At 35.2% G+C, this 22,614-nt stretch overlaps 1 protein-coding gene across 1 annotated transcript in view; it reads left to right on the forward strand.

The window, feature by feature from the left end:
• LOC131440033 (phospholipase A1 3-like) overlaps window positions 1-22,401 on the forward strand; it is an 82,222-nt gene extending 59,821 nt beyond the window's left edge. Inside the window, exons 5-8 of the mRNA XM_058611124.1 lie at window positions 10,156-10,294; window positions 10,353-10,960; window positions 19,654-19,810; window positions 19,873-22,401. Coding sequence (XP_058467107.1) covers window positions 10,156-10,294; window positions 10,353-10,960; window positions 19,654-19,810; window positions 19,873-19,954 — 986 coding nt within the window. The 3' untranslated portion in view covers window positions 19,955-22,401. The remainder of the gene's footprint in view (window positions 1-10,155; window positions 10,295-10,352; window positions 10,961-19,653; window positions 19,811-19,872) is intronic.
• Window positions 22,402-22,614: the final 213 nt, after the last annotated feature.

The raw sequence follows: 22,614 nt of genomic DNA on the forward strand, positions 1-22,614 counted from the left end.
TAAGGGTTTTCGAGGAATATCAATCAACCGGAAGTTGCCATCTTGGATTTCCAAAATACCTCAAACATCATTTTCCGGAATCTAGTCTTTAAATCCGTTTCAAAAATAGCCATATTGTAGTAGTTTCCATGGAGTCGGAAATCGCTTTCGATGAATGACAAAACCTCTTTTTACGAAGTAGGTTCGTAAAAAAAAGTTTACGTTATTTGGGATTTGGTTCGTAAAAAAAGATTACGTTATTTGGTAGAAAGAGGTACGTAAAAAGAGGTAACGTATAAAAAGTGTTCGTAAACGGAGGTTTGGGTGTATTGGTAAACATAACGCAGTTAAGTGTATGTGTTACATCGGCTGTGCATCTGATATTTTCATATATTTGAAATAGCCAATCCCGATTTACATTACAGTAAAATTATAAATGAAAACGAAAGGAAACGAAAACCATCCAAGAATTTTCAAATGTCGAATTGATTACAAACTGGTTCTAAAAATATCATGTGTTGTCTCATAGTTGTCATTAGACCCTTTTAAGAAGAATTCTGACATTTTGGACCTGAGTGCGTAATAGTGCAATATTTTGTTTAGATCGCAATCGGTAATGAATATGATGAATATAGAACCAACGCAACCAATAAATAGATGAATGAAAATCCATTGAGATGAAATTAGAAACATAGTAGTGAACATATCAGAAGTGTTTTTGGCTGTTTTTTGAATATAAATGTAATGCGATGTGAGTCAGTTCTCAATGTGGAGCAAGGCGATTAAGCAGATATATGGAGTAATTATAATGATTTTAGTGGCTAGATCAGACTTTTGAGGTAACGTCGTTACAAATGAGATGAAATAGGAAGCCGTTACCTTAGATTTCGTTTCTTCATAAATATCTAACTATAAGAATACATTTTTACATTATATTCTTCATTGATGCTCCCATAGTTTCCGTCTCGTTTCATTTAAAATTCGGGATTGAGTAAACGATTTGATCTGTGACATGTTCTGACATAGAGACTATTATACTATTAACTGTAATATTACGTTATTAGGATATCCAGCTCCCACATTTGACGAACAAATCTTAAGTGACAAATGTTTTTTGCGAGCATGGCGCCCTCATGCGAATATGTACCGAATGACGTACAAACAAGTAGGTGAGAGATGGCAGACATAAATGAACATGAGAATGACTATCTTTCAGATAACAAATACTTAGACCTACATGAATGACATAAATTGCGCACAAAATAAAAGCGAGTTCCGTAATGCACAACTTTTAACTATTGAGAAATCAACGTTTTCAGATATGTAGTGCTGCTAGGCAGCTTGAGTAGTAGAAGTGTTGCGAAGCACCAAATATATGATATATCAATATGGATCACTCTTGAGATTCACGAGGGACATCACAGTAATATTGCGGTGGCAAAAAAGATTCACAGTTCACTACAAATTTTTTTATACACATATGACAGCTTTTTCAATCAGTACACTGAATCAAACAGCCCCAAATATATTAAACATTTCTCCATATGCACTGTACGAAAAAAAGCTGTAAATACGGCATCAAATACAATCTTTCACTAATTCGAGCGAGAATACATTGTTAAAACAATAGTACCTATTGACATGTATGTGAAATTTATTTTCAATCTAAGTAGAATTTCTCCAACATCTCCAAAGAAAGTATTACAAATTCTTGATTTTAGTAATAGATCCACTTATTCAGGTTTATGATGATGATGATTTCCGATTCCAATGGTGAAAATATACTATATCAGGTCGCTTTATTTTCAGAAAAGTTGAACATTGGTTCATCACTTTTGAACGTGAAGACGATAATTTTAATTCTAATTTTGCACAGAACTTTGAAAGCTTTGTTATGTTGATTGTAGTATTGTTTATAGGCGACCCCCCTCTAAGTGGGCATCATGTTCGATTATTTTGATATTTCCGATTTTGGTGCATGCTTAACGCAAACTATTAAACAATGTTGAATTAGTAACCTTTTCCGTGATGTCTTTTTCGATTTGTATTGGATTCCCTGGAATGATTAATATTGATATGTAATATATTTGGATGCACAGACAGCAGTTTACATATCAATAAAAAAAATCTCTAATATTTCTTCCTTTCCTATATAAACGTTGTTGCGTTAAAGTTATCGAACATATTCATGAAATAATTCAAATTATATGATTAGTAAACCACCTCTTAAAGCTATCATTAACACGTTTAAATCAGTATAATATCGATACTGCAAGTGATTGGAAGAAAATCATCAATCCTACTGGCAAGCCCCCGGCGGCACCATGAGTCTACGGCGCTCGCATCAATCTCTACTCATACCTAATTTGTTCCTTTATTGATCTGCCCACGAACTGCAAGCTAAAAATGAAAGCCAACTATTCAGGCATAAGTGCCAGTCTGTCGATTCAGCTCAACTGTGGAAGTTAGATATGAGTGAGTGCAGCAAAAAAAAAAAAAATATCCTACTCTAATTTCAATGGAAGCTTCGAGAGCGTATGAGTGCTCCGAGCTTTATGAATATCTCCGGTGATAACTTTGAATGGCCGCGGTTCGAGTGGAGATCTATACTTACCAATACACAGTCTACTTTACGGTGAAGTTCAAAATCGGAATGCAGGAACGGAATCCCGCTGGGGATAGACTGGCGTGCTCCTTTAATTCGCCGTCATTCGCGGGACGCCGAACGCGGAATGATCGGTAGCCATTACCATACAAGTATTGGTCGGCAGGAAATATTGTTTCCCTGGCTGCTGACCGAGCGGTTCTTATTCGACTCTATAGTCTCTGTTCGCTTGGGATAGCAGATGCAGTATCCGATGAAATAGGGAAAAATTGGATGTTTTAGAGTGAAGTCGGTTCGTGAACTGCTTTCGATGGTTTCAGATGCTTTGTGCTGTTGGGGTGGATGTGAATAAATGCCGTAGAAAAATTATTTAATAAAATCAATAAACTTAAATATTTACGCAGAGTTATAGAGGAATAATGTGTGTGACAAATTAGTGCTGCACAAAATGTTTATGATCTTAGTAGATTACTTGAATGTTTTTGATAGGAGCCCCCCATTAATTCTAGGCACTTGAAATTTCTTTTGAATATTTACCTAGTTATTCAAATTAATGTGCGGTTTCATTTTTCAATTATCTTTTTTATAGCATCTCATATTGAATCCCGATTAATTTTGCTATTGGACCTTTTTTGTCCCCCGAAAAACCACTTTTTGTCCTCCTCCCAATTTCAATGGAGTGGCCATGCCTTTCAATATTTTGACAACTGGAATGAATATTGGAAATTCTGTAGATATATTCTATGATGTCACATTCATTTTCTGTATTATTATTTTATATAGATATTTTGTTATTTCAAAAGATAAACTGACAGTGGTTAAACTGAGATTTGGCAGAGAGAGAAACGAATGAAGGACGGGAATGATGCCCATTCGGTGCGACTGCGAAGGGTGTGCGTTAGAATGTGAAGTTTACTGCAGTATAGTGCTCGTCAGTGTGTGCACACATTCGATTTCAATTGAATTGAATTAAGTTTTACAGCACTGGTTGAAACGTTTTGCTTCGTTTTGTACCAATAGCTTCCAGTTCGTTCATTAGTTCGAATATTGAACTTATTATAAAGCGTTTGGTAATAAAATTTTCGCCAATCGGTCAAAATCTACCGAATAGTTCTGTAAGCACTAATGCCGCCTCAGTGCAAAATATTGCAATAAAAATATATGAAATGATGAGAAATTGTAAATGAAATCCAGCACATACCCGGAATGAGCATGTGGAATCTTCCTCCGAAAGCGAAACCCTTTAACTACCATATTGACGGAGCTAGGGTTGTTCTTTTGATTTTCATTCTAATTGATTTTTGAATCAACCACTCAACCACAAACTTTGAAAAAAATTAGAAGTGATTTTAGTTTGGAAGGTTAAATTTTTTGTCGATTCTTTGAGTATTTATTAAAAAAAAGTTAAAAATCTTGATTTTCTTACCCATCCGATTTTGGTACCACTCTGGTTTTCTTAGTAATAAATTAATAATGTTTGGTCACGTTCGGCGAAATATGCTTCAGTTTCATATTTATTTAGAAATGTGTAAAAGGTCAATATATGAGTTTTTCAAAAAAGCGACAATCGACCATGCGTCTCCATCAAAGGTCAATTAGGAGGAAGTGAAGTAAACACCAAGCCCTTCTTTGTAATAGAGTTTTACTGAAAGAGTATTTTTACCTTTTTTTATAAATATAAAAAATAGGTATAGAATTCGCTCAAACGTTAGAAAAATTTTCCGAGGCCCGAAGGACCGAGTGTCATGTACCAATCGATTCAGCTCGACGAACTGAGCAAATGTCCGTGTGTGTGTATGTGATCAAATGAAAATGAAAGGTCTTTCCGTCACCTTGAACGCTATTGAATGGTTTGAGATCGGATGTTTACTTTTTGAGTTATACGAAGTTTTATGTCAAAATTTTCACAACTGACCCTGAAAACAGAATAAAGTTTTAGACTCGGATTCCGCACGATAATAGCTATCCAACAAGCCGAAGATTGTCCAAATCCTTCCATTTTTAACGGAGATATCGATATTTTTGTGGAAGCGACTTTTCGCCTTATTTTAGTAGTAGGAGTTTTACGCGTTTGATGATAAAGCGCTGTTTCGGACCCAAATGAAACACGATTTTTTATACAGTTACATACAATTGTTTCTAAGTACCAAGCAAACTGTGTACAGCATCTTTTTTCATGGCATTTTGCTCGGACCTATTTTAGCACGGCTCGTTTTTGGCAACATAATCATTGGAGTATGACATGTAAACTAGATGATGGCGGTATTTTCAAGTTGAAAGTAATTCCATAATTATTTCGATTTAAACTATTTACATTAATAAATGCTGGAAGAACACAACTCCCATATACAATTCGACTCAGTTCGTCGAGATCAGCTAATGCGTGTGTGACAAACAATTTCATTCAATTTTTTTGGAGATGGTTAAACCGTTTTCTACAAACTCAGGTTCATATGAATAGTAGTATAATCCCAAAAAAGGTTCCTGAATTACGTTTTTATCCGACTTCTGATTGCGGAACCACAGGATGATATGTGAAACGAAATTAAAATAATGCAACTCATTTTTCTCGTAGATGGCTGAACCGATCTAAGATTCAAATGAAATCTAAGGACCAGCTATGATTAAATGAGAGGTCTTAAAATCCTATAAAACATTAACTTTTTAGTCTGATCCGACTTCCGGTTTAGGAGTAGTATAAATATGGTGATTAGTATAAAAATGTCCATTTCACATAAATTAATCAGGTTTATCGGGTTGGCAGATTTGGATAGTCGATTATTAAATAAATTTATTTCAGTTCAAGTGGTATTCAGTTTTCGACTCAGAAAGTACCCAAAAATTTAATTCGCACTAAAATTTCTCAAAAATGTTTGCACACTCCTCAGGTAAATTTAACTGAATTCGGCTACACCGATTTTAGAATTCCGGTTACAATATCGAATCGTTTCTCAAAGCTCAATCATTTTCTCAAAAAGACCAAATCGAGCTTCTAAAACAAAAAATCAAATAAAAGAACTTAAAATCCCATACAAAATTGGCGAATTTTACCCGATTCTGAAATTACAGGATGATGAGTTTTTATAATTCATACCGAAATAGAAGATGTGAATTGTTTGGCGTATTAATTTATGGGCATACGAATCATTTTGGGTTATGCTAGTTCCTTAATACCGACTCTGGAAGTACCATAAATAATGTATGTATTGTATGTGTGAAGCCACCATCAGTTCAAGGTATTACCAGTATACGCGGGTAGACTTACAGTAGATCCGAATTTGATTATCAGATAGCTTTCATATAATTGCTGTTAAGAAGGCCAAAATGGGTTTTGAGGACCCGGCGCCTTCCAGCAAGAACATCCGGCCATATAATAAAGAATTTCGCTGTACCAGCATAAGCCCGACTGATGGTTTGTATGTTAGAAGGGTGCGTCTTACTCATTTCAGACCTTCAGGGAAAAACACAAAGCTTCCCCCACGTGACTCACGTTGGCAATCCACTCCATCATCCAGTCACCTGTAAGATACCCTGATGCACTACCTGCCCCTCTCCGTTGTCGATATTGTCGATGTAATTGAGCATAATACAATATAATATGATATAATATAATATTAATTAATATAAAAAATATTTAATATAATATAATATAATTCAATATAACATGATATAATATAATATAATTACAGATAACAAACATTCAAGCTAGTACAATTTTTTTCAAAAAGCTGTGTTAAGCACACAAGTGAAAATCCGTTAAAAATCACCGTTGCACACGACTTTGCTCTCATGAATGTCTGTTTTATATCTGTTCTCTGTGATATAACATGATATAAAATAATATTATATAGTATAACATAACATAATGATATATAATATATGAAATAAATATCTATGATACAATATATAACAGTTGATGTCGCAGTACTGCAGGAAATATATTTCTTTTCAATAATAATAATAATAATAATAATAATAATAATAATAACAAAAATAATAATAATAATAATAATAATAATAATAATAATAATAATAATAATAATAATAATAATAATAATAATAATAATAATAATAATAATAATAATAATAATAATAATAATAAGACCAATATATAGTACAATTCAATATATAACAAACAATGCAACAAACAACAGAACCACATGTTGCAATATACTATGATAAATATTGCACTTTAGGATGGGCTTCAACCTACAAGCCATTTCGCACCCTCTCATTCTGCTACTAACGCAGAAGGCGATAGCACCCAGTCGACGCCGTTCTATTGATCAACTGTCATCATAGACGCTTGGGGAGGCATGAGATAGAAACTTGTGAGGATTTACTTTTCTCACCAATTGACGACCGGCTCTGGAAGTACCATAAATAATGACGAAAAACTCTAAAGTGGAACTTTCTTCGACTTCTCATGAAATGTTCAATCGATTGTCAAACTTTAAGATTGAAATTCGATACGATTTGCAGTTTCGGTATTACAGGGTGATTAATATCTCAATTCGCTGTTTAAAACAACTACAATTAAAATAATGTCATGAGAGCTAAAACACCGAAGAATATCAATGCAAAAAACACATGCGGTTTGATAAAAAACGTATTATCTCACTGCTAGGTGGTTAATCACGTTTTACCTTTTTTTATATATATAAAAAATAGGTATAGAATTCGCTCAAACTTTCGAAAAATTTTCCGAGGCCAGGAGGGCCGAATGTCATATACCAATCGATTCAGCTCGACGAACTGAGCAAATGTCTGTGTGTGTGTGTATGTGTGTGTGTGTCTGTATGTGTGTTGTCAACTAAGAGGTCGAGATCTCAGAGATGGCTGGACCGATTTTGATCAAACTAGTCGTAAATGAAAGGTCTCCCCGTCACCCAGAACGCTATTGAATGGTTTTGAGATCGGATGTTTACTTTTTGAGTTATACGAAGTTTTATGTCAAAATTTTCAGCTTTTTGACAGTATCTGTCACATTTGACCTTGAAAACAGAATATGTTTCCAGACTTAGATTTCGCTCGGTAATACCTATCCAACAAGCCATAGATTGTTAAAATCCGTCCATTTTTAACGGAGATATCAATATTTTTGTGTAAACGACTTTTCCCCTTATTCCAGCAGTAGAAGTTTTGAGCACTGTATGACAAAGAAATGCTTGGGAGCAACGGAAAACACGATTTTTATACTGTGACATACAATTGTGTCTAAGTGCCCAAAAGACTGTGTACAGCATAATTTTTCATGACAATTTGCCTTGGACCGATTTTAGCACGGTTCGTTTTTGGCAACATAATCGTTCGAATATGACATTTATAAACCAGATGATATCAGCATTTTCGAGTTGAAAGTAATTCCATAATTGTATTGATTTAAACTACTTACGGCAATAAGCTGGAAGAACATAACTTCCATATACCATACGACTCAGTTCGTCGAGATCAGCAAATGCGTGTGTGACAAATAATTTCACTCAATTTTCTCGGAGATGGTTAAACCGTTTTCTACAAACTCAGATTCATATGAAAAGTCGTATACTCCCAAACAAGGTTCCTGAATCACGTTTGGATCCGACTTCTGATTGCGGAACCACAGGATGATATGTGAAACGAAATTAAAATAATGCAATTAATTTTTCTCGTAGATGGCTGAACCGATCTAAGATTCAAATGAAATCTAAGAATCATCTATGATTCAAATGAGAGGTCTTAAAATCCTATAAAACCTCTTACTTTTTAGTCAGATCCGACTTCTGGTTTAGAAAATGCAGGGTGATTAGTATAAAAATGTACATTTCACATAAATTAATCAGGTTTATCGGGTTTGCAGATTTGGATAGTCGATTGCCAAATAAATTTATTTCAGTTTGAGCGGTATTCGTTTTTGGATTCGGAATGTACCCCCAAATTTTAATTCGCACTACAATTTCTCAAAGATGTCTACACACTGCTCAGGTGAATTTAACTGAATTTAAAATTTAACACCGATTTTAGAATTCCGGTTCCAGTATCGAATCGATTCTCAAAGCTCAATCATTTTCTCAAAAAAGACCAAATCGAACTTCAAAAACAAATATTACAGGACTTAAGGTCCCATACAAAATTGGTGAATTTTATCCGATTCTGGAATTACAGATGATGAGTTTATAAATTTCATGTAAATTGTTTGGCGTAATAATTTATGGCCATTCGAATCATTTTGGGCTATGCTAATTCCTGAATACCGGCTCTGAAAGTACCATAAATAGTGACGAAAAACTCTAAAGTGGATCTTACTTCTACATCTCATGGAATGTTCAATCGATTGTCGCACGCTAAGATTGAAATTCGATATGTTTTGCAGTTTCGGCATTACAGGGTAATGAGTGATTAAAATCTCAATTTGCCGTTTAAAAAGACGATAATTAAAATAATGTCATGAGAACTAAAACACATAAGAATATCCATGCAAAAACACATGCGTATTGATAAAAAAACGTATCATCTCACTGCTAGGTGGATTAATCACGTTTTTTCTAGAAGAAATGAAATATTGTGCTCGTTCACATTATTAAAAAATATGAAACCGCGGCACCTTCACGCGTTGAAAAATTCATTATTTAATATTAAACATTTGATTGTTACAAAAAACTCAATTTGTTTAATAAAAATTCCCAAATAAAAAAAAATGTGAACATTTCCCATTATTTTTTTCAAATTTTTAGGTGGTACGGTTGATTGAAATATCGAATAGATAGAAAATCAATAGAACTACTATATCCCTATAAATATGCCAGTTGAAGGGTTGAAAATTTTATAATTAGCGTTTTTTGGTTTTCGACTCTGAAGGTTTCTGACCCCTGTTCTAAGCTAATGAACGCATATCGAATTTATAATCACTTTCACTCATGTACTTTTGATGTTGCCCTGCATCTCTTCGTCTTATCATTCAAAATTTTGAGTCTAAAATTTAGATTGTTCAATTGCTTCCGGAACGCCCTAAAGGCTACCAACAATTTAGTACCACCCGCTAGTGCTTTTTCTCGTCATATCTGCTAGCTTCACTGTTTTCTCACTATAAATCATGAGTTTAATTTACACTCTATTTACATATCGTATTGTATCGTCAATTGCTGGATGAAAAACTGCGGCCCGCGGGGAGCACTCGCACTGTGGGCAGTCACTTCCCGGAGCGCATTCGTGAAAGGTTTTGGTCCATGAGTTCACTTTTCTCCTTGTCCAGTTCGATATCATTTTGATTTTTACCCTATTTCGTTATCCAACTCACCCTCCTGGCAAGTTTTCGTTGAGTCGGGCGAATAGGTGGTGGCCCATGTAGGTCTAGCTGAATGCATCGTCCGCCAAACTGTCTGATGCAGAGACTAAGCTTCTAGTCCGTACACACACAGTTGAGCAATATTTGAATGGGTGGATATTAATCCTCTTTCGCTTGTTCATTGGCCCCTTACATGCACCCACATCGTAACGGCATGAGAGGTGGGACGTTCTAGTCACATGTATAACAGGATTAATATCGAACTTGGTTTTTTTGTACTTCTTTCTTTTTTCATGCTCTCGTGCAGCTTCCGAAGCGTTGGATCAGGATGAATTGTTAGCTAATCGATTGGGAATGGTTCTTGGGGCTTTTGGAAATACGCTATCGCAGATTTTCTTCGGTACGGACGAGGTACGGTCGGAGGTTACCTTTTGGTGCTCAAATTCGTAAGTATTCCGATTTTATTACAAACATTCGATAAAAAATGTCGAAACCTATTTTCAGAGATCACTTAAATTACATGCAGGTGTTTGTGAATGACTTAAATGTGCATCACAAAATAGACGTCGCCAAACCAACCATGTTTCTCACTCACGGTTGGACGGATAACGTCAACAGAACTTGGGTGAGAGAAATCGTCAGCGATTACATCCATCACAATGGCGGTAACATTTGTGCAGTAGACTGGAGTCACTTGGCGCTGGTGGAATACAATCTGGCGGCCAGAAATACATGGAAGGTTGGGCGGTACCTGGCCAAATTTATACAGTTCCTACTTGCGGAGGGTCTCACCATTGAACAGGTTACATTAGTTGGTCATAGTATGGGAGCCCACATTTCCGGAATAGCTGGAGCAGCACTGGAAGGCAAGGTACCGATGATTATTGGCTTGGACCCGGCAGGACCGTCGTTCACAAAACCTTCACTCGTGCCCAGTAAGAAGCGGCTGGATAAGAGCGATGCATTGTTTGTGCAGGCTATTCACACCGACAAAAACATTATAGGAACGTCGACTAATGTCGGACATCAGGATTTCTATACGAACAGCGGTGCCAGTCCACAGCCAGGGTGCGAGTTTCCGCTGGTTAATAATGATACTACAAAGGCGTACCGTAAGTTTACATTTAGAATCCTTCTTAAACCCTTTTAAAGTTCAGCTTTAGAGTTGTAAAAAAGTTAATCGAGCGTCGATTTGAAAGCGATTTAATTACTAGATAATATTTTTTTCAGCACAATGTCAAGAAATTTTTGCTTTTGAATTTTCAACCACTACTAAGAACGATTTGTGTTTTACTCTTTGTTAGGACTTAGAATCGTCTTGAGTTAGCATGATCGAGAAGAAAAAACTTGTGTGCAGTGTAGTGTGTGTTCTGTTGAATTAGTTTCCGTAAATAAAGGTATGACAGCAGGAGAATGCCGTGGTGACCAAGCACAGCGAAGAATGCTTGGTTCTTCTACTCAATTGGACTATCTCTTCATATGTTTTCATATGCAGGGCAGTTTAATCGGTAAAACAATTTCCTCGGTTAGGAGTTAGCTACGGGTTCGAGTCCCGTTTCTGCGGTAACATTCTCGCGGTTTTACATAATTGCATTCGCATGTAAATTTTCCAATCTGTTTTTCCTGATAGATACTGATCATATTCACTACTAAGAAGATTATTCTGTTGCTGCATCGTCACTCATTCAACACTCATCACTCTGTATTTCGAGACCTCGATGTTGGATATCGGTGAAATTAAATGGATCATGGGATTACAAACGCACTTTCCTTGAATATAACTTAATTGAAATCGGTGTTTCTAAGAAATTGATGTGATGTTCTATTTCGAAATTTTTGATCGCTCTTTACGGTGGTTTTACTACCGCTATATTTGAATTATATTGGTTCGACTAAAAATCAACAGCTTACTGAAAAAGTTTTTCTCCTTATAACATCTTCGCCTAAAAAACGCACTCTTGAAATGGGAGTATTTAGGGGAGACCGGGGCTAGTAGGGCGAGTTTCGCTTTCGGAATTTCTGTACTCTTTCTGGTTAGACATTTTGATAAACGCTTTGCTCTGTCATGAAGATACACCTTTTGAGCACCTGTGTGATTTTTTTCATTCCTGTATGAAAATCAGAAAAATAGTTATTAACAATTGAATGCGGAGAAAAAAACCCCAGAGCCGGGGTAGGTTGGCCGAGTTTTAAAAAATATGTGAGCACATGAATTGTACCAATAAACGTTTTCATTAGTTAAACAAGACTGTATGCATCATTTTTTATGTAAGTACGAGAAAAAACTCCCCTTCTCGGTTTTTGAGTCTTTTTAACTATTCTGGAATTAGTTTCGGCAGCAATAGTGAACTTTTTCAGTTTCCCTTCTACCTCCTCCTCCACTAGCGTTCACGCTTACGCTTTTTTCATGTTTTACTCCTCCAATGCTACTTTTATAAGAAAAGTCGCGATTCACGACTTTGACGCTCCTCCGAATCAGTCTGCATACTTGCCTTGGGGGGGAGAGGTCTGTTATTTTCAGGTTGGCTAATATCTGCAGCAGATTATATATTGATGGACGAGTTTTGTTCGGAGTTGGGTCAATCTGCGAGAAATCCTATCAGGAACTCTGAATGATAAAAGTTTTGATAGTATTTGATTCATAAAATATTGGAATCATATTTTCTATTAACAATTTCCAACTTTTAATGATGCTAATCTCTTATTTCTATTTATCAATGATTTTAATTTATTTCCTTTACTTATTTCTAATGTATATTTTTTCTTGAAATCATCATCATAAACTTACAATCCAATTCCGTCCAAAAAAAGGATAACATTTAACGAATATCCAAGTGCACTTTACTCTAAGCTAAAATTACAACTCGGTCAACCAACCCCGCACAAAACTCGGCGAAGCTGCCCCAATGAATGTTTTGGAGAATAATCACGATAAACAAAAATAAAAGTAAGGTTGTACTGAAAACCAATATGCCATTTTGTAAAGTTTTGAATACCCTTTCGAATAGTACCACGTTTTTGGAAATCAAATATAAATTGATCCACAATACACGTATTACTTTACAACAACAGAAATTTACTCATCAGTGCCGACAAAAGAAAAAACGTGCTCCTGCACAAACGACAACACACACGGAACGACCGAAATTAGCTCTGCGCCTAATTCGTATTACTGTTTTTGAATTAGTTGATTTTAACAACAAAATTTCCAAAATAACCATAAAATTAGTTAAAATTGAGAATTTACTTTGCTGAAAAAAACTCTTATTTTTAGAGAATGTGTTTAGTTGGCGAATATTCTGGACACAAACCAGCAATATTTCAATCCAGTACGAAATTCTCATTGACAACAAATTTTGTTATTAAAATCAGAAAATTTCTTTCCATTTATCTATCACCATCATTACTGAAGGACAGAACAAAGAAAACAAAAATGAAATTGGTTTTATTAACAAGTTTATTAGCTAAAAACTCATGAGAAGTGTCAAAGCAAAACAATCCATTAAAAATCTAAAAGGGACAGTCTTGTTGAAACTGCTTGCAAATTGTTTAGATGTTTTTCGCATGTGTTACGATATATTATATTATATTATATTATCATATATTATATAATTTCTAAACCGATATGTAAAAATGACCTAAACTGTTAGTGGAAAGTGTATTTATTCAGAATTTGTGCGCATTTAAAGCGATTGTGCGTAATAATGTTTTTACGGGGAACAGTGAAGTGAGTTTCGAATATTGCACTCTAATTGTATATGTCAAATGATGTTTTTTGTATCTTCCAACCTTCTGGGCTACGCTGTCCGGTGTACTACTTGTATTAGGTTTTTGTTTTCCGAGTGCTCAAAGTTTTCAGTGAGATAGTCAATTTCGCGAAGTCGAATGAAGAAAACAGCAATTGAGAAGAAAAATGTTCAAAAAGAAGTTTATGTTTCGCTCATGTCTTTTTTTCCAATACAACATCGTATTTATACCTGCCAATATAGAAAAAATAATCGTGACTGAAATTTTTTTCGGTAGTCGTGTGCCATCTAGTGGCTAGTAGTCATTACGGTGTTAACGTTTTTTCGGTGACAGAGCGCCATATAGCTGCAAATGGCAGAAACCAATTCAACCATTTATGTTGGTTGAAAACAACGTTTTATTTCTCTAATTCAACTAAAAAATTAGTTGAATGGATATGAAGCGTGCCTTAGCTAAGAAATGACAGCACGTTTAATTGGTGAATTTAACTAAAATAAATAGCCATTTCAACAAATATTTTATTATTATTAAGGGAATTACAACTAAAAAATCTAAATTAGCAAAAGTAAGATTTTTTTAGTTGTCTCAAAAAATAACTAACTAAAATCAGAAAAGCAACTAAATTTTTCGCCAAAATGCTGATTTCGGTCTTTCCGTGCAGAAACACCTAAAATTACGTCGCTTCTTGGGTGATCTAATGGTCCACCAAAATCATTATAGATGTCGCCACTGCACATAATAGCCTTTTCAGAAAAGCTTTCAGCGATGCCTCTCCATACAAAAGTTGGCAAAAACCATAAATACGTCGATAAACGTTAGCTGGATGATTTTTTATTAATAATTTGAGGTCTATGAATATATTTCCATCTTGATAATGTATGAAAAAATATTCGATCCACCTAAAAGTGACATGATGCATGGACCGGAAAATGACGACTTTTTTTTAAATAAATTAACTTGTGTATTTTTATTTATTTCGTGATTGATTAGGAGCTTTAACTAGTGTTTCAAATAATGATTAAACCTGAGTGGGAAATGTATACACAGAGAAAAAAATTTTTTTTTTGTCTTGAAAATATCTTCTTCAGAAGGGCTTATCTTAATATTTTTATTTTCTGATATGTTGAAACATACAACTTATGTAGTTTATTGCACTATGATTGAAGATGGGAGAGTAACTATCAATAAAGTGTTTTTTTTTGTTTTTAACAAAAATATTATTTTTTTGGAAAATGCTCTGCATTTTGCATTTTTTAAGTTTTTCGACTTTATGAAAAAACACAAACACAAGTATAAAATAATATTTGGTTGAATACTACCGCTTTACTAATAATAGTGGATTTTTATTATGTGAAAGTATCTTATTAAACAACGTAAAATGGAAAATGACGATTCGTGGTTTGAATTTGAGAATTTTTATATGGACTACAAGAAAGTTCCGGAGAACAGAAAAAGTGCATGTAGTGGGATCAACTTGGCGCTATTTATTATGAGCTACTCAAATGCGTTTGGACATAGCATTTCATGAAAAGCGGATGCAATATGAAGATCTTCATGGCGTAGTATTTTTGTTTCATGACAATGCAAGACTCCATGCTTCGAAAGTTGTAACAGTTTTTTTAATAATCGCTGCAACGAAAAGTTCTGCCCCAGCCGCCATTTTTTATCAGACATTGTTCCATACGGTTGCCATTTGTCTCCAATCCATGGCGCATAACTTGTCAGGTCAGTTTCAAAAACTACGACACCATCAAAAATTGGATCGATTCATTTGTCGAATCTGAGGAAATGGAATTTTTCAAACGTGGTCCTACCTATATAGAACTCTAATCGCAAAACATCGTCATTGCGCCATATATTTTGTATGGAAGGATGAAAAGAAAGTTTACAATACCCTATCTTTGAGAGGATATGGAGAGATTCTTTCTTATTCAAAAATTTTTATACTTTAAACTGTAATCCTTCACTTATCTGAGAATTCAAAAAATTAATACAGTGCAGGAACAAAATAAATTTATTTTTTGGATTTCTGCCACCTTGGCATCACTGTGCGGCCGTTCGGCCAACTAGCCCCAGTCTCCCCTACTCATCACTCGGTAATTTCGAAACCGGAGGTCGAATCTGGACTATGGGACTATATTATATTAGGAAGGTAAAATTCGATGTCTTCCCTTAAAAGCAGAATGTTTTACTTCAATTCCTCGTGGTCCCATCCAAAATATGAAACCGCTTAAGGGGGGGATTCTATTTTTTTTTCTCATTGATGCGTTTAATTCCTAACATCAGTTTTTCTTCACCATAGCATGGGGGCACTCTATGAAACGGTAGAAAATATGATCCATTTTCATTATTCTAGTATACAGAAACCGAAGAAGGCATGAAAACTTCTTTTGAAGCATCTGTAGATGTACGTTTTAGGATAAGAAAAACAACTTTTATATACTAAAACTATTAAAGAGATACGGGGGACGGGTATAACGTGATGGGATAGTCGATGCCTTTCACGTAGCCCACCTGGGTTCGATTCCCAACCCCGCACATAGGGTCAGAAAGTTTTTCTGGTCCGAAGAGACGAATGACCTTAAGGTTAAAATCTCTATAATTGAAACATAAAAAAAACATATTAAAGATTGCAAACATATCGAGCATCTCCCGAGACTAGTTTGAAAAATCTTCCCGCTTACACGATATCTTTCGAAGTTAAACTCTGATACATCCAAATAATATATAAAAATGATCAGTAGACTGGCCTTAAGTGTATGAACCTCAGCTACTATGTGAATGTTTAATACTTAGCTAGATATAAACATACAAATATGTTTGTAAGAAAACCAATGTGTTTTCTTGTTGTTTTTATTAAAACCAATTTATTTATAAGGGAGAGACCGGGGCTAGACCGGACGAGGGGTTCAGCCGGACTGCTTAAATCTCTTATAAACCAGCAATTAACATAAAAACACGATTTTTTGGTTCAAAATTAACTTTATTCATCAACGTAATCTCCATCAAGAGCAACGTAATCATTCCAGCACCGCTCTAACATTTCAATGCCACTTTTGTTGAACGATTTATTTTTTGCCGGAAAAAAGGCATCAGTTTCAGCGTACGAAATTCATTCCAATTCCATTCGTACGAAATTCATGTAGTTTTTCCATTGTCTTGATTAACTTGTGACACGGTGCGTTGTCTTGTTGAAACATTTTTTTTTTGCTTTTCTAAATGCGGTAGTTCCTTTGCAATTCAAGCCTTCAATATATATATATATATATATATATATATATATATATATATATATATATATATATATATATATATATATATATATATATATATATATATATATATATATATATATATATATATATATATATATATATATATATATATATATATATATATATATATATATATATATATATATATATAATATTCACAGTTATTGGCATTCCGTTTCTCAAGATAGTCGATAAATATTACACCACGCACATCCCAAAATACCGAGGTCATACCCTTTCCAGCCGATGGTTGTGCTTTCGGGCGCTTTGGACGAGGTTCACCAGTTGCTGTCCACTCAGATGACGATCGTTTTGATTCAGCAGGGAAGTGATGAATCCATGTTTCATTCATTGTCACATATGAACGCGTCACATATCGATGAAAACTCGAAAAAAACTCATCCATTTGTACAGAACCTGCTGCCAATGCGTCAAGATCGTTAATCGCAAAATGATCCAAATTTAGACTGATTCTCTAATGAAAGTAGCATTGGAGGAGAAGAAAAATGAAACCAAACGTAAACGTACGCTGGAGGAGGAAAAGCTAGAAGCGAGAGCTGGAAAAAGCTCACTAATATTACTGGAACTAAAAAACTAAAATCTAAAATAATTATGACTAAAAGGTGAGGAAGTTTTTTTACGTACCTACATAATACAAAATGACGCATGCTAACTTTGTTTTCACTTGTAAACGTTTTCCATTGATGCATTTTATGTGTTCCACATATTTTTTCAAACTTGGTCAACCTACCCCGCCCCACCGCATTTGATTTTTAATGATGTTATTATTCAGGTATGAAAAAAACACCAGGAATGTGCTCAAAAGGTGTATCTTCAGGACGGAATTAACCGTTTATTAAATAGTCTAACCAGAAAGAGTGTACAAATTCCGATAGCAAAACTCGGCCAACCAGTCCCGGTCTCCCTTACGCTTTTCACTGGATTTTTTTTTGAAACTTTCTGATTTTGGGGTTTATTCTGTGCATTGTAATGACGGTCTGGTTTGTGCTTTTACATGTTCATTTCGTTCTGAATACAGTGCTGTCCTGCTGTCTAAATACGTTTATTTGTGCTGATATATCAGTAGAATGCTTTCGATTACGTGGAAAAACAAAAATAATTACGTCCCGAATGTGAATTGTCTGAGCGGGCTAAACTAGACAAAAAAGTGGATCTCAATCGGACTCATAATTTCCGACTTAAAGTTCTCATCGGATTCCTGAAACATGCCGAAATATTCCTTATGATAAAAAAAGAACCGAAATTTTCATTTTTAAATTCCTGCGCTTGTCCAATCGGTAAACTTTTATTCTCACAACGTTGGCAATACTTTTATACACATTCTGTCAAATTTTGATGCATATCGTACGATTGGTTTTTGTTTGGCGTCTATACAAAGAAGTTGAAAAATTTTCGTGTGGCGATTTTTATAATGGATGGTTTCGGCTCGCCTTCGAAGCGCCATTCGGTCGATTGTTGTGCGGTTTCGACGTCATATTCATAGATCCACACCTCATCACCAGTTATGATTCATTCGATGAATGTGGGGTCACTATCTGCGTTGGAAATTATTTCTTTGGCCACATCAACACGACGCTGTTTTTGAATGAAATTCAGCTTTTTTGGCACCAGCCGAGAAGCGACGTGTTTCAAACCCAAAACATCAGTTAAAATGTGTTCGGCTAATCCATAAGAGATGCCCAACAACACAGGAATCTCTCGAATCGGTACAGAACGATTTTGCAACACGATTTGCTTCGCCGATTCAATGTTTTCTTCGGTAACAGGTGTTGTTGGGCGGCCAGGGATCTCATCATGATCCAAGCTTGTACGACCACCTTTGAAGCGTTTATACCACTCGTATGCCTGTATTTTTCCTAGACACGATTCACCAAAGGCCTTTTCTAACATTTTCAACGTTTCGGAACACTTAAATCCATTTGCAACACAAAATTTGATGCACGCACGTTGTTCTAAATTTTCATCCTTTATAAAAATCGCCACACGAAAATTTTTCAACTTCTTTGTATAGACGCCAAACAAAAACTAATAGTACGATATGCGTCAAAATTTGACAGAATGTGTATAAAAGTGTTGCCAACGTTGAGAGAATAAAAGTTTACCGATTGAACAAGCGCGGGAATTTTAAAATGAAAATTTCGGTTTTTTTTTATCATAAGGTATATTTCTGTTCTATTTCTTATCACTTATTAAAACTGGAATTACTATAAATTCAAGCAAAACGACCAGTACATGTAGCATGCATATTTTTCCAAACCACAATTGTAACTGAAGGTTGAATCTACACGAAGGTATGGATAACTTGCGTGAAAATCTAGGTGTAATGGATGCTTTATTTCAATTTCCATAAAGTGTCTGGCTTAGCTCCGGTCTCCCTTACATGTTCACGCACTTCTTTGTCCAACGTCTTAGAACATAAAAATAGTACGCAATGTTCAAAGTACGACTTTAAAAATATGAAATTATATTCTTGGGGGCGGACCTACAATGAATCAATGAAAATATTCCATGTTGGTTGTCGAAATCTTTGCTCATGATTTAGGAAGAGATGTAATAGCATAACGTGCGCAAAGGTACAAAATTTCAATCAACCTAACAGATGAACCTTGTTTGATATTTAATTTTTTGTATCTCGAGTTATAATTCCGAAATAGCACTGTACGGCAGCCAGTGTTAAACAACTTAATTTAGAGAATTTCAACAACTCCTAGAGATTAGAGATAGGAACTGATTCGTTTGTACATTTGTTCTATTTTCCGTAGTGCAATTCATCTGCAGCCACTTCAAAGCTGTCGAGTACTTTCGAGCCTCGCTAAATCGGCAGAACATTTTCCTAGGAACGAATTGCACCTCCTACTACTACTACCGAAAGGGAGAGTGCGCCAACAATACGCGTGCCGAGTTTGGACTGTACAACAGGTGAGTCGATTGAGATTGTGAATCCTGTTTTCGCCGACTACTAATGAGCTCTACAATTTCAGTAAACTAGCTTTTGGCCCGCTGTTCATCTCCATAGACAAAACCGTGTATCCGTATGCTAAGTCAATAGCTAGAAATAGATGAAGGTTCGTTTTTCTACTCCGTATGTGGATGGAGATTTTCGGTGAATTTCATTTGTAGAGAAACTTCATGTTAATCCCCCAGAGAAGAAAAGCAGCAACTGCAACTATTAAAAGGCGTTAGAATGTTGAACCGGTTTGCCTATGCTTGGCTTTGTTGAACCCGACGGCGATGATTTATTAATGGAGAAAATTACTTCCTGCTTCGGATTTTGTAGCTCTCAGTGGCGTTCCGTTCTGGGACTGACTCTATATAGTCTGACGTTAGACAGCGACTACCGCCTTACATTCCTTTTACCAACGAACGGCAGTGGGAAAATTGGAGCGGAAGTGTGTTATCATGGTCTATTATCGTGTTTGGATGATGTAAGCCGAGTGTTTGGCCATTCGAGGACGAAAAGGACACTGAAGAGTGCCTTGTGAAGTGCGTATAATTAATACAGGTTTCCGAAGTGTGGTCTGGAAGATTAATGTATTTACTAGAAATTTGAGGTGGGATGAAACATTTCTTAGGATAGTTACTTACGATGGTTTGTGGATGAATGTCGGTAGATGTTTGACACAGTAAATTAGCTATTGTTTCTTTGATTCAGTCAATATTTTTCGATCGTGACGGCCATAAATCTTTCCTACCAGACAGTCATAACAAACGCCTACATTGTTTTACCTGCTTTCCGATCAGAAGTGAACTTGCAAGCTCCCTCCCTTAAGCGCTTGCAGAGTAAGGAAAACGAAAGAAAGCCACCCGCCGGACGATAAATCTTGTGCCAAACTATAAATAATAAACAGTTTATAACTAAAGTTGTTCTTACCGCGTAGTTTATTTTCGCAAGCGAGAGTTTACCTTTTCATAGTGGTTCACATGGCGAACCAATTTGGCTACTATCGTGTAATGCAGATTTCAGTGTTAACAAAATTTAAAGAAGCAAATATTAATACAATGTGGCATGGATAAATGAGATCATTTGCTTAGTTAGTTTAAAATTAAATTTGAATCGTAATGGAGCAGCTCAAAGTTTGGATTTTGTAATACAAAAACATTGACTTAACCTATAATCCCACGGCAAACTGTCATACCTTATTATGTTTTGACGTTGGTCAAAGTCTTTTTGTTCTACACTCACCTGGGTGCATTTTCAAAATTTGTCACTTCGAGAGAGTTACGAATTTTTTTTTCAGATTATTTTCCCTGTTTGTGTGCTTTCTTTAATTATTTCACTAGGATTTAGTTTATAATAATCCATGAACGGAGACACATCGTGTACGCAGACCGCCATCTACGTTAAGAGAATGAAACCACATTCTAACAGACATGACACCATAAGTGAATTCTTCTAAAAATAAATTTTCTTGGGGCACTAGTTCCACCTATATTGAACTGCGCGAACTATTTACTGTCGGTACACCCCTTGCGTAATGTAAAAATTTTTAAACTGGTTGGTTAAACTTGTAGTCATCTAGGCTATTTTTAATCTTGTTGATAATTTTCACCCGAAATTAAGTGGCGGCAGGCCAGAAGCAAGTAAGTATCGTAACAAAACATGGGTTCGATTTTTTATTGCGTTGAGAATAAGGCACAACTCTGTATTTAGTTTTGGCAATATGTATTACATCTGTATCCTCCATTAAAACAGCATGAACGAATACAAATCAGTACATTACAGATAATTCTGTATGAATGGCAACTCTGTTGTTAAATGAAAGAAATAAACATAGTCTATATGACAGACTGATTGTTTTCGATAGGGTAGCGTGGCGCCATCATGACATATGCGAGTACTGTCCCAGCCAAAGGAATATTCAAATGACCGTTAAAACGATTAAAGAATCCATGTTGAGTGTCTTGTTTGTTAGTCTGTGATGAAACTAAGCCCAGCATTATTCAACTGGTGTTTCGCGTTCAAGAAAAATATCAATATGAATGTATCCATTCCATTAAACTGCCACCAAAACCCTTCGAGCTTAGCAGTTTGTAATTTGATGGTTTATTTTGTCAAATGTCGCCGAAAAATCTGCGTAGAAAGCGAATCCTAATGAATCCGTGTTGAGTTATAGATATGTAGTCGTTGCAATCATTAGTTATAAAATCGAGAACGATTATTCCGAATAACTTGGAGCTATTCCACTGTGGTTTGTAATATCAGATTGTTACCTTTCTTGAAAACCGGAAAAATCATGAACATTTCATATGGTCGCATAAATCAAGGAGAGTTTCTCTTTGTTTACTTTCTCTTCTGTTAATAGCTCCGTAATTTTATATACTACTCACCTTAGGATAAAATGGTCAAAGTGGAAATATCACTAAGTGGAAATCACAAATGGAAAGAACACTTTGAGAAAGGGCACTGTGATAACTTTGTTGATCTAAACAGTTTAGTAGTCTTGTAAGAACTGACTCGATCTTGGTCGTGCAACTTTATTTTGTGAACGTTTCTAAATCGTTTCGTGTTGCCAGAACTTTTGATGTTTAATTCTATTTTTTCGTTAAGTTATATAACAGTATATAACAGCTCTTATCCTTTTAGAAAATTCTTTAACAATTCAATACAATTTTGTATAAAATTTAAACTTATTTTTTACAATTATGTTATTTAATTATTCGAATTCAAAATTATGAAAGTTTCAACAAATCAAAAATATAAATAATCACTTTCAGCCTTTGCC

The sequence above is a fragment of the Malaya genurostris genome, unplaced genomic scaffold (genome assembly GCF_030247185.1).
Source record: "Malaya genurostris strain Urasoe2022 unplaced genomic scaffold, Malgen_1.1 HiC_scaffold_5, whole genome shotgun sequence".
NCBI lineage: Eukaryota > Metazoa > Arthropoda > Insecta > Diptera > Culicidae > Malaya > Malaya genurostris.